The 13,416-nt window shown below is 41.7% G+C and overlaps 1 protein-coding gene across 1 annotated transcript in view; it reads right to left on the bottom strand.

The window, feature by feature from the left end:
* Positions 1–13,416, bottom strand: part of prim2 (DNA primase subunit 2) — a 44,261-nt gene that overhangs the window by 10,286 nt on the left and 20,559 nt on the right. The window contains exons 8-10 of the mRNA XM_027000512.2: positions 13,076–13,143; positions 10,263–10,335; positions 9,278–9,463 (exon numbers count right to left, since the gene is read on the bottom strand). Of these exons, the coding sequence (XP_026856313.2) occupies positions 9,278–9,463; positions 10,263–10,335; positions 13,076–13,143 (327 nt within the window). The remainder of the gene's footprint in view (positions 1–9,277; positions 9,464–10,262; positions 10,336–13,075; positions 13,144–13,416) is intronic.

Here is a 13,416-nt window from a genome sequence, read left to right as displayed (position 1 = left end):
CATTACACAGTGGACTCAGAGGACATTACTACTATAATAAAACTCAGAACTCGCCAAGGTGACTGCACACAACGTTGCCGTTAAAGAGACAATAAAATTAACTTATGCACATTGATATCATGAGAATGGTTTATGGATTTAGTCAAAACATACATGGTCAGGCATACATTTATTTAAATTTTTAAAATTATTTTGTAACTTTGGTCCAGATTTTTTTTTAAGATTTCATTTGAGCTGCAAAAGTTAAATCTTAACGCATGTCACGTTTCCATTAAAGAGACGGCACCATGATGTCAGGAGACGGCATTGACGGGACACTGAACGGAATAAGCTCTTCCCAGCGTCCACGCAGGCAGCGACCCGCTCTCGTTGGCAAGGACTCACCTGCAGCCCGACACCGTTTCCGCCTTGCCCGCGGTACGCACGGCTCATTCAAATGCAACTAATTACTGTACTAATGTCAACAGCCGCTTGCTTAATGTATGCAAATGGCACATCATAGGCCTTTCAAACCTGTTCCGAGGGGTGGTGGGTGGGGGTTCAGGACTGAAATAAATTTGCAGCAGTGTGTAAAAAGGTTCGTACCACTAACTGCACCGAGGCAGTGACAGGCAGGGAGATGCTACTTCTGAACACACTGTACATTTGGCAGAAGGATATGAACTTAGCCTGATTTATATTCTGAAAGCTGTTTACAAAAGCCTGACACCTAAAAATGCACCACATAAATATGGACATCTGAAATCAACACGGCACACAAACCTGAAATCACCATGACACACAAATCCAAAATCACAGCAGCACACAAATCTGAAATCACTACTCTATTCATCAGGTGAGGAGTGCATTTAAAGTAAGTGGGCTAGAAAAACAGATCACTAAATCAGACCACTGAATTCATACTTTGCCCAGTGGGAATGCAGCTAACATTCAAACCACTACAGGAAATCGCATATGAACACTCATCTGCAAATAAGTCACATCCTAGCATGCTCACATAAACCTCAAGCAGAGACAGGATTTCAGCCATTACTGTCTGCATGCATCAATGATGTCAATGATGGCACCAGTGCCCATGCATCTCAAACGCAACACTGTTCAAATCCTGTCTATTTACACACTGCTGCAAGACCCATTACAGAAGAGCTGAAAGGGATACTGAAGACAGATTTATCCAAACAACAAAAAAACAATTGCTTGCAAATCAGAGCTCAGCCAGAGCTGTAATGAATATTGACATTGTGCATACATCTAAAAATAAAATGAAATAAGTGTCATTTCTCATAGCTATAAATATTTCTTAAGAAAAAAAAAGAAAAATGTTCTTAAGTAAAAGGAGATTGACTAATACACAATTTAAGATAAATGTCAGTCTGTACTATTGAAGTGCTGTGAAAAACTCCAGGTACATCCATCTCCAATGTCCCAATGGAAGACAACCCATGATACCGTAGTAGACAAAATGCATGCAGGTCAAACATGCATCTTGAGCAATTTGAGGTTCTCACGTGTTAATTAAAGGGGAAGAAAATAGTTATCCCTTTTATTTTAAAAGAAATCATTGGAAAGTCCTCCACAATGTTAAGACATATGTGCCAATGGTCCTACAAGCTTTTAACTGTGTAATAAAAGGCATATTTTCACCAATTTATTTGTGTTGGTGCTACCTGCCCATGGAATACCATGGAATACCATGGAATACTGATGGCACCGAGTGGAAGGAAGCACCAGCACAGTCCCCCAAGCAGGCAGAAAACATGCACTCTATTATTTAGCATCTTTTTCTTGCTTGCTGTCTTGTCAAACTGACCTCAGTTGAAAGCATTTCACTTTAAAATGTTAATGCTATCAAATATGAGATTGTAATATTCTGTATATACCAGCGAAAAATTTGACAAAAGTGTGGGGTGTGTGTGTGTGTGTGTGTAAATGCAGGATCACAAATTGTTTCTTTGATAAACTAGGCACATTGAGCATTCTGGTTTCATTTGATATATTGCTACAAGCTTTACTTCTGTATTAGTACAACATAGCTGTCTTGGAACCATTTGAATCAATTACTTCTTTTGTTGTTAATTTAAATAAATACAAAAACTTTCTCCATTTGACTCACAAAGCTCACACTGAACAAACATGGACGAAAAAAAAAAAACCCTTCAAAATCACCAGAAACAACCTCCGCTTGGCTATCTCAGGCTCAGGCTTTTCTCCTGGACCGTCTCACTTAGTGTTGGAAAGTCATGTGGGTGTCTGTGGACTTGTCTGGGTAAACAGTGTGAGCAGGTAGAGGCCGAATGATTGAGGAGACCAGATTTACTCTGCACAGCGTGCAGGAGAAGCCACCAGTCCCAGGGGGGAGGGGGACTCGGCGTTCTAATTAAACAGGCAGCTGTTGAGGGGGTGGGGTGCTACAAGTACCCGAGGCATCAGACACAGAGCTGCTACTTTCATCACCGCTACAGCTCCTCGTACCCCACTTACCTTCCTGACATCGGGGAGAGGGGCTACGGTTTTGCCATAAATTACAGCCACCACTGTCTCACAGCGACAAGCGAAGACTGGAATTACAACATGTTCTACTGTAGGCAGAGACAGTAAACAATCAAACATAAACAACTGCATCATCAGATTAAAAGAAAAACAAAACAAAACAAAAAAACTAGAAGATTAGGGTAGAATTGCCAGTACACATTAAATCACATTACATGGCAAGCTTTAATTTGCATTATTCAGAGAAACTTGCTGACTACATGCTGGATGTTGGTCTGGCTTCATTTTATCTGCCAATAGGAAAAGGCCTTGTAGAGTTGATGCTTTCCATGGCCTACAGGCATGATTTCCCAGTTATCCTTTAAAGCGTCCTGCCTGTATGGGGAGAACGCAACAGTAATGCATTCTTCAAGGTTACAGCTGGAACACTAAATTTCACTCTAATTGCTTTTGCGTTTACATATTAATTTTTTCATGCAAATGTTCTTTGAGTAACTAAATTCCACTCCCCACTTGATTTGACACTGGATATAGACTGAAATACTCAGTGGCTCATAGATCATTTGGCCAATAAAATAAAATAAAATAACAAAATAAAATTAATCTACATAAATTATCTACTTTGCAATTGCCTTAAACTCTGTCTGTCTGTGTGTATGTGTACGCCACAGCCAGCCATAACCTTAAAACCACCTACCTAATATTGTGTAGGTGCCCCTTGCGCCGTCAAAACAGCTCTGACCCATCGAAACCTCGACTCCACAAGACCTCTGACAGAGGTCTGCGGTAGTTGACAGCAACTCCGTTAAGTCCTGCGAGTTGCAAGGTGGGGCCTCCATGGAGCACACTTATTTTTCCAGCACATTCCACAGATGCTTGACCGGACCGGGATCAGAGGAATATGGAGGCCATGTCAACACCTTGAACTCTCTCATGTTCCTCAATCCGTTCCTGAACAATTTTTGCAGTGCGGCAGGGCACATTACCCTGCTGAAACTGGCCACTACCATTAGAGAATACTGTTGCCATGAAGGGGTGTACTGGATCTGCAACAATGTTTAGTTAGGTGGAACATGTCAAAGCAAGATCCACGTGAATATCAGGACCCGAGGTTTCTGAGCAAAACAATCGCCCTGGGCATAACTGCCTGTTGGCATGCTTTCTTCCCATAGTGCATCCTGGTGCCCCATCTTCAGGTAAGCGATGCACACAAATGAAATAGTCCATACGATATTAATTTTTTTAAACATTTTTTAATGTTTAAAAAAGATTCATCAAACCAGGCTACCTTCTTGCATTGATCCATGGTCCAGTTCCGATTCTCATGTGCTCATTGTATGTGCGTTCAGCAGTGGACAGGGATCAGTATGGGCACTGTGATGCCCATGGGGTCACATAGTCCCATGCAACTAACTGCAATACGCCTTGGGTACCAACAACCCTGTCTCTGGTTCACAGACTGTTCTTCCTTGGAACAATTTTGGTAGGTACTAGACACTACACGCTAGAACATCCCATGAGACCTGCCTTTCTGGAGATGCTCTGACCCAGTCAGCACCATCTGACCCTTGGTAAGGTCACTCAGATCTTTGTTTGCCCGTTTTCCCTGCTTCCAACGCATCAACTTCACAACTGACTGTTCACTTACTGCCTAATATATCCCATACATTGACAGTGCCATTGTAAATAGATAAGCAATGTTATTAACTTCACCTGTCAGAAATTTTAATGTTATGCCTGAAATGTGTGCATAAAATCTTTTTATTTTTTTAAATACATACACATTTTGTGTCGGTCAATGAAGTATTAAACCAGGAGTCAGAATATTAGGACAAAGGCCTCAGATACAATGAACCTCATTTAAAATCTTGCCAACTTTTCCTCTGTTATTTCACTTCATATTCTTCATATCTATTTAAATTTTCTTTCCAAAGACTTTATTTTTCCTTGAATGAGAACGTGCTTGTCATTAAAAGAAACATTTCAAGCAAACCTACACAGTAGGTCTTAAACTGAGTTCAAAAAAAGAACTGTAGTTTGGTCAACATCTGAATGTCAAACTACCTACTCATTGTCTTGGACTGACTAAAGTCTGTAGGTTGGTTTCTCAATCACAGATTAAGCATGAATGTTTCCAATAAAGTTTATAAACTGCTTATATTATCTCTCACTTTTCATGAGAAAGTAGTCTAATATATATGAATGAATCACTGTATTCCTTTGAATCAAATGTAATTTACAGAACAAAATAATTTGACTGTGCTACCATATACATTCTACTGCTCATACTGTGAAACGAGCTCTTTAACTATGCATCAAACAAATCACTTTTCCTGTTATTTCAGCAGTGTGTTACAGGATTACTCATTATCAACTTTGTGATACTGCCATTTTGTTGAGAAGAATGAATAACCATCTGACTGAATATCATGACCTAGATGACGGATTCTGTGGCCAGCATATCCGTCTCCTGAAGCACAGGAGCCACGCATGCATTTTACCAGAGAACCAGGTCAACATCTTTAATGAACAAGCTTCATAGAATAATGAATGGTGGCTGCAAGACATACCTCAATCAAAAATTTGGACTTGGCTAAATTTAATAGTTTTCAATCAGTGTTAATCACTATACCATTTAGAAATATCTTTAAGGACAGTGGAGTTCTTGCATTATGACGTCTTCACATGGTAAAGTTACTGAAGTTTAGAAATGGAACGCTGTGCAGAGAGCACCTTTCCTAGGATAATCTTCTTTCGTTGTGCTGCATTTTAATGAGGCCTCACTAGCAGCCATTGCACAGAGCTGCAAAGACCTGCCATTGTACGCTAAAAAGGTTGAGAAGCCAGAAGGTGGGGGTTCCATGCCCTCCGCCTTCATCCACCAAAAGTCAAGAACGAGAAACGCTAACAACGCACGGCACAAGATCATCGTCTCCGGGCAGCAGACCGTCTCTCTGCAGCAAGTGTGAGCAGGTCTAATGAGTTTCACCCCGGTGCACCTCACACTGTCTGCACTCAGACCAAATGAGTGTTAACACTAGCCTTTTAGCAAGAGAGCAACCCAGAGAGCCTCAGATCCCTGGCCTGTGGCACAAATCAAGAGCGAACAAGGTACAGGTCATTGATATGGAAGCTGGGTGTTGGGAGAGATCGGCTTGCTGCAGTATTTATGAGATGTCATACCCAGTAGCTGAGTAAGAGTCACTGAGCAAGTCATTATTCTATCACACCGAATCAACTCCTTGGTGAATCAATAATGGAACACACATGCTAGGTTAATATTATAGCTCAGTGGAAGCTAAATGTGAAAAAATGGAGATGTTTTCTTTCTTGAAATGACAAACCAGACAAACCACTTTCATGTTCAGGGTAAATAAATCTTGATAGGTAAAACTTACCTCTGCTGTTAGGTAAAAGAGAAATAATCCTTAACCAAAGTCCTTAAATTTCAATGGCATTTATACTGTGTGTCGAGCATTTTAACATATGTTCATGAACAACCATGCTAAACCAGCAAGAATAAACACGGCGCGAAGTCAAACCACACAGCGCACACACTCTCGAGCGCCCTCCCCGGCCTTTAACGCCTGTGCCGGGGAACGGCCTGGCTGGCGGTGCCGGACCTGATCTTCACCAGCGATAGAAGAATGCTAATGGGGCTAATTTGCACGCTCGGCCGTCCCCGACACCTCCCATCCATCACTCACGGGGCGGCTGTATGCGCTCCGCCGCACATCACTTCAGCCGGTGGCACGGAACACGGGGACCGTCTGGCGAGCAGGGGCTCGCCGAGCTACACCTGAGAGGGCACGCCGAGGAGAGGCAGCCACCCTGGAAATGGGGCACTTTTGTGAGTGGCGGTGCATGACCACCGGTGAATGTGTGTAAGGGTTTTCTTTCTTTCTTTTTCTCCCCCCCCTCCCCAACCTCCTCCTGACTTCTGGAATGGATGAAGGATAAGAGAAGGAGTGGCGTAAACAGATATCGCCCAATTGCTTCGGAGTCTCTGAAAGTGGCTTAGCTGCAGTAAGAGCCCGAACAACTCTTTGAACTTGAGCTCGGCTCTTGCCAGCTGTGGAGCATGGTAAATGTTTGGCGACTAGGAGGCCGGAAAAGGCAAGAGCATACAACTCAACAACGTTCAAATAAGAGGAGAAGGATTTCACACATGTAGTGCGTTTAAAACATTACTTTATCAACCAGGAGAAACAGCTGAGGTCTTAACATATCAAAATATATTAATTCAAATCAATCCATCAAATGCCTTCTAATTAGGATTTTCAGCATCTTCAACCAGTTGAGATCTTCTAGAATTTAATGCAAACTGATTTTGCAACATGGTACACAAGGTATTAAATCAAAAGGACCACAAGGCATCAAATCAGTGTAACCAAGGGTTACATTTGATTTTTCCAGGCTGTTGGATCAGATGCTTATAGTGTTGAAATCCAATCATGAGAGATGATGCCGACGATCCCCTTTAGTCTCACTCGGATATTCATATGTACATTAAATATTAACTGTTTTTCAGACTTGAGCATCAGTGAGGTCCGCGTTGTAGTGGGTCAGAAAGGAACGGACACTAGGTGCTCAACAAGCTTAAATACTGACACAGCTCAAGGACACCATTTCAAGAAAAGCCGTAATTGCTTTTCCACTATGCGGAAGCACAGGCTTTTCCATGTTGGAAAGCATATTTCTTCTCTCTCTGTATAGTCACTAATTTTTGCTTTAAACCAAATTCGACACTTAAGACACTATGATTTGGTAGCATATTTAATTCTTTAGGAACATTAAAGCATCTATTTATTTTGAATACCCTGATTTTTTAAATTAAGTTACCAGGTGCTCTACCATCTACAGAGCTGCACTGTCTGCTTTTTTAAAATGAAGCTCCAATTCATTTAATTTGATCAAATATGTAATACCTCTCAGCATGAATGAATCTCACAGCATGAAGGCAAGCACAAAACAGACTGATATGGTGTTACGAAAGCAATGGTGGTAGTTCTAGAAAACAAACAATTATAGGAAATAGGAGTTAAGTTTTTACAGCATAAAGATTGTTACTTAAATTTTTAAAAAATGTTTTTTCTACCATTCCACTAAGCATGAAACCCAACAGTCGTCTTCCTGCATATAGAGGTCCCTCCAAACTTGGGGGGTAACACCTTCCACACTGTTGTCCTTTATTTTTGAACGAGGCGTGCAAAACCATTTCCAAACTCGCCGTCCTCTTGATCCTCATTCATTGCTTTTGTCACACCAAGTGACATCTTATTTGCGGCAAAATGGAAATGTACTATTCTGTTGAAAACGAGCTTAATTTGTCTCCCTTTTGCCTTTACAATGTTGTCACAGAAAATTGCATGCCATTTCATAGATGGCACCAGAAAGTGCAGTGTGTGCAGAAACAGACAGATCTATTGTGCGCTTTATTGGTTTTAGATTACTTCAGGTGCAGACGTTCACCTCCACTCGCAGTGGAAAGCAACAACCCATCACGGCATTACTAGCGCCGCATTGTTCGGCACACGTGCTGTGGAGAGCAAGCTCTAAACCACGAGTTTCGCTGAATATTACACTCGTTTAGAAGATAAAACAGCTCAGGAGGAAATGGCAGCATAAGACAGAAGGGCTTACCGCCGCAACAGTTCCTGTTCCATTTGTTTTCCCTTTGTTTATGCGGCCAAAACCATATCAAGATTCCTTAATCCACAAACTGTGCAAGATTAAGAAAAATCACAGTTAGCATTTTTTTTAGCATTAAAATGAATCTGCCATCTTGATGCATTTTGCAGATGGTTAGCATTGAAAGACTTTTACTCCTCAGCTGTAAATGCTCAGCAGTGCTGTTCTAGAATGTTCTGCCACCAATTCAGCAATTCCTCACATGCTTTGTCAATATTTGTCCATTTTTAATTCAAAGTACGTTATGAATCTCACATATATTGAAACAGATTCAACAGGAAAAAAGGGGAGAAAAAACAAAAACAAATAACCCCAAAATGCTTAGTCAGCAGTTTTCCATTTTCCTCCAAATATATAGAATGATTACATACTATGATTTCCACCACAGGAATTCAACACACGTGACTGAATTGCCAGTAAATAAATAAATAAATTAATTAATTAATTAAATTACAACTTTACAAACCCCCCCACACACACACACACACACACACCACACTGAGGGGGGGGGGGGGGGGGGGGGGGAACAGGAGAAGTAGAAAGTAAGAGGAAAACTCTCCAGTTCAGTCAGGGGCAGCTGGAGACGGCAGTGAACTGCTCTACCAAAGCGGTGAGTATGACACATCTGCACTCACACACAGCTCTCGGGAGACACCCATCCACGGATTATATTCAAATGTGTGCCCAACAGGACAGCCGTTCTCAGGTAGGGATGTGAATTTCATTAGCACCTCCTTGATTGAGAATCAATTGCGAATAAACATCCGCGCACAAGGTGAGAGGAGGAGCGCGATGGAGAACCCTGCACAGGAGTGCAATTTTCTTGTTAAATGTACCATGGACACACACACCCACATTCTTCCGAGTTTCATAATTAAAGACACACAAAAAAAGGTGCCAAATTATTCTGCAGCATCGCCCCTCGGTATGAGAGTGTATGCCTGAGTGACCTTCACTATTTGAAAATAATTAAAGGACAAAGGAGAGAAAAGGCCATCTGCACGACGACAAGACACCATATTCGTAAACTCGCGAGAGCAGCCAGCGAGTCCAAGGGCAGGAAGACGTAGAGCAAAAGGCGGACAGTTAAAGTTACCTTTTCGGAATCAACTTTGCCCTTCACAAACTCGGCCCTCCAGAACTGAAGCGCCTGCTCCAACGTGAGGCCGACGCCCTTGAGGAAGAGGCCGTACTGCATCCGTCCGCCATGCCGCAGGTGGTGCTGCTCCCGGAGGGCCTTGTGGAGTTGCCTCATGCATAGGGGGAAAGATGTGGTCGACAGCTGATGGAGGCAGAGATGGAGGGAGAAAGGGCGTTTCTTAAAGCACACCTCAAAGGAGGTGCACAACGCAAACATCTGCTGGCTATTGCTTGCCAGCTCTTATATAAAATAGCATTTACATGGGATGCACACTGGATCGGTGTATGAAGGCAGAGGTGTAAAAGTTTCAACTCTAAGCCCAGCATAAGGGTAGGGCCCTGCATAAGTCTAGGGTCAAGCATAGCCAAAAAGCAAAAAAATGTCAAACACGTTTTTGAAGAAAAGTGTGTGTGTGTCTGCTTGAGTGAATGCAGCAGCTTTGCAGGCAGAAGGAAATTCAGCTTTACTAATTTAGAAACTTACCTTCGTTTAAAAAGATGCTTCTTGCAAGAGATCTTCAAATTAGCTGTCTTAATTTTAATATACCAAAATAAGAGTAAAAACTGAAGGATAACAACATTGCCTGAAGCTCAAACAGCAGTTAACTAAAGCAGCACTAGCCCCCAAATTGGCAAGAGAAACGCGCCACATAGGGCATTCCTGTCCTGACAACATACAGGGCGGTACCACTCTCTGACATCTCACTTCTCCTCGTTAGATATGCTCTCAAATGTCTGACATATGTGATCTGCTACTTTGCAGGAAATAGTTTTATGTATACTTTAGAGTATAGTGACTGAAAAGAAAAATTGACAAAACTTTGTGAAGAAAGAAGTGCTCAAACGGATCGTCAAGAAACGCGACCCCCAACGAGGTGTCACCCAAACATTCCAATATTTGCTTTAACCTTACATTACATTACGTTCTATCAAGTACTTACTGGATCAATCTGTTCCAAGGAAACTTTCCCAATGTTCTTCTGGAAGCTGTAGTCCTGGCCCACATAGGCATGGCTGCAACACAGAGCAAATCAAAGCTGCCACTGGGTATCAACGCGAATGACTGGGCATCATTCTGAAAGTTTCCATTCCATCATTAATTCCATTAATGCATGTTCCCCAAATTTGATCCCAGTAATAAAATTGTATTTCCCCTCCCACAGGCAAGTTACTGCAATTTTTAACAAATTAGTACATATATCATTTGTATTTACATGGACGTGCAGACAGACAGGCGGAACATCGAACGGACCGATATGCCCCTCCAAATTTGGTCGTCAGCTAGCGAGGTAGCCGTTACTGATGTACGCTGGAAGCTGTTCTGGCTATATTGTTTGGCGGTGTGAAAGTCAAAAAACAGTTCTCTCAGCAGAGATTGATTTAATGTGTTATCATGTTTCATTAGGTAACGCATTATCAGATTTGTCAATTACTAGTTTGGGGCATCTGGCACTGTTGTCATCTGATTATGAAAAATACTGGCAGACTTCAGACCTCTTCAGGTAAGTCTAAGCCATAGTTTATTGACGTAGCTTTTCTTTTTTTTATAAAGGTTACAAATTATAAAAAATATGGTGTATATTTTGCCAAAGTTCTGAGTAAGGATTTTTCTAACACGTTTCAATGGTCAGTAGTTCAGATATGATTCTGTCATTGGCTTAGTGGGAACCTAATTTCAGGAATAAAGTTTATGGCATTTAAGCCTGTAACTATCGAACCATAAATGCAATATCCAAACCTGGGATTATTTAGGTAATAGTAAAACCAAGAGCTTTCTCTTAAATAACATTTTTTCCTGAAAATCACATTGCTTTTAAATATTTGACCCACATGTCACAGACATGCTGTAAGAAAAAGCTTTCTGAACCACTACGAACTCAGGCCTGCCACATGCTCCCATTTGAGCTTTACCAGATTTTGACAAGTCTTGCAATTCAAAACCAGGAAATAAACATTCCCTATCTTGGTAAACACTGCAGTTCAAAAACACCCCCCCTCAGAATATCAGTGACGGTCAATCAATCCAAACATGAAAACATGAGTTTTGGGTGCAATTTCCTCTTGAAATAAAAAGACAAATAGCACATTTGGATACAGCACGCCAGAGATTAAGTATAATCGCTTCTTCATAATCGCTGCCTGACATTCAAGGACAAGAAGTCATTGCAGTAGCAGCACTGAGAGATTATTACAACACTCCGCATTTACAGCCCCGTTAAAAGCATACCATGTTTCTGTGAACGAAGTCTGACGAGTATACTAAACAAATAGAAACACATTTTAAAAGAAATAAATAAAAATAATAATAAAGATCAAAGCAATATTTACTCAAATAAGTCCTTTAAAATTAATATACAATAATATCTGATATCTCTACACTTACAACTCGGATGTGCTTAAAAAGCATGCAATATCAATTTCCCATAACACATGTAATCATATACATAAAAAGGAGTTTTCCAAAATCTTCCCAGCAATTAAGTTATTTGGCCATCTATACTCCTCCTTCTCCTGTTGGCCATGAAGACAGGAGCATTAAATCCTTCTCAGAAAAATCGCAAAGTTCAGTAAAGCTACAATGGAGGCCTATTTTGTGTGGAACAGGTTTCTCTCCAGAGTGACACAGCTCTTACTACAAAGCTCTAAGCATTTGACCCCACTCAGACTGTATAGAATATCGTGAATGAGTGTGTCCTTGCCAGCCGCTGTTCTCAGAACAGCTGGGGATGTCTCCACACTGCTCAGGGTTACGCAAGTGTCTTATCTACCCCAACCAGTGATGACACATGGCAAAAGGACATTACAGCAAGAAATCACTGCCACAATCAGTGCCTCCGTGCTACGACAGACCTGTCCAATTAAAGTGCCTGGGTTCACGGCCCATCTGAAGGCAAGCAAAACGAGTTGAGAGAGAGAGAGCGAGAGAGACTGAGATTGAGAGACAGAGAGAGAGAGAGAGAGAGAGAGAGAGTGAGCTTGTGGGCGCGTGAGAGAGAGAGAGAGAGAGAGAGAGGAGAGAGAGAGGAGACAGGTTTATACGAGTAGGTCCCAGGATGGAGCACTGACAGCACTGAGTGATTTATTTTAACAGCTTGAAAACAAACAAAAAAAATAAAGAGTGGAAGTTCAAAGAAAACGAAACAGAGACAAGATTGCAGCACACTGGATGCACATTCAACAGTTTCTACACCACCAGTCTCTAGGACAGAAAAGCCCAGAGAACACTCCCAACATAAACATAAGTACATCTGCATTCTCACTGGTTTAGAAAGACTACAAATTGTTCTCCACCAGCAAAGAGATGCACCTGTGGTGTCCGCTATTCCACAAAGATCAATGTTTTCCTCTTAATGTTCTGCACTTAACTTTCTCCTCCAGGCATGCTGAGCCACTCAGTGGGACAACGTGGACACCAGTGCAGGAGAGATGCAACGACTGGGTTTAGCTGCCTTTATGGAAAGGCAAGAGTCAGATAATACCCAACCAACCGGGAGCTGGCTCAGACCCACACTGAAACCCCAGAGAAAACTGAAAAAGTGGAGCCTGCCAGTGATTGTGACAACTGCCATTTTCTCCCCAAGTGTTCTTTGCAGCATAATTCAATTCAAAATGAAAACACCTTGTGTAACCTTTTTCTGAGACAGCGCCGCAATTGTGGAATTGCTTATGAATCGTGACACTAATGACCGTGCTGTGCTGGTAACCAACAGAGCGCCCAAGAGCAGACGGAAGAGACTCTAATGAGGCAGATTACCTGAGGTGGTTCAGCAGAGGCTGGAGTCGCTCGTCAGACTGCACGGCTGGCAGAGATCTCGCCGTCAGCTGCCAAGACATGAAATCATTGGAAAGTGTCAAAAGTACTTTTTTTTTTATTCTTTTTTTTTTAACAGTTGTGCAATCAGCCAATGCCAAATATATATGGAGGTGTGCACATTTCAGTAACATGACAGAGTGAACATTCCTAAAACAAAAAGGTAAGTCATGTTGGAATGTAAAGTCCCTTTTCTTTAAGTCATCATACCAAAGTTATGGCCAACCAACCATACATAAATAAAGGTTTTCCTTCTGTTCATTATATTCCACAAACTAACAAAA

The sequence above is a fragment of the Electrophorus electricus genome, chromosome 11 (assembly GCF_013358815.1).
Source record: "Electrophorus electricus isolate fEleEle1 chromosome 11, fEleEle1.pri, whole genome shotgun sequence".
Classification (NCBI taxonomy): Eukaryota; Metazoa; Chordata; class Actinopteri; order Gymnotiformes; family Gymnotidae; genus Electrophorus; species Electrophorus electricus.
The sequence above is the reverse complement of the archived record's forward strand: the minus strand, read 5'-3'. Positions and strand labels throughout refer to the sequence as shown.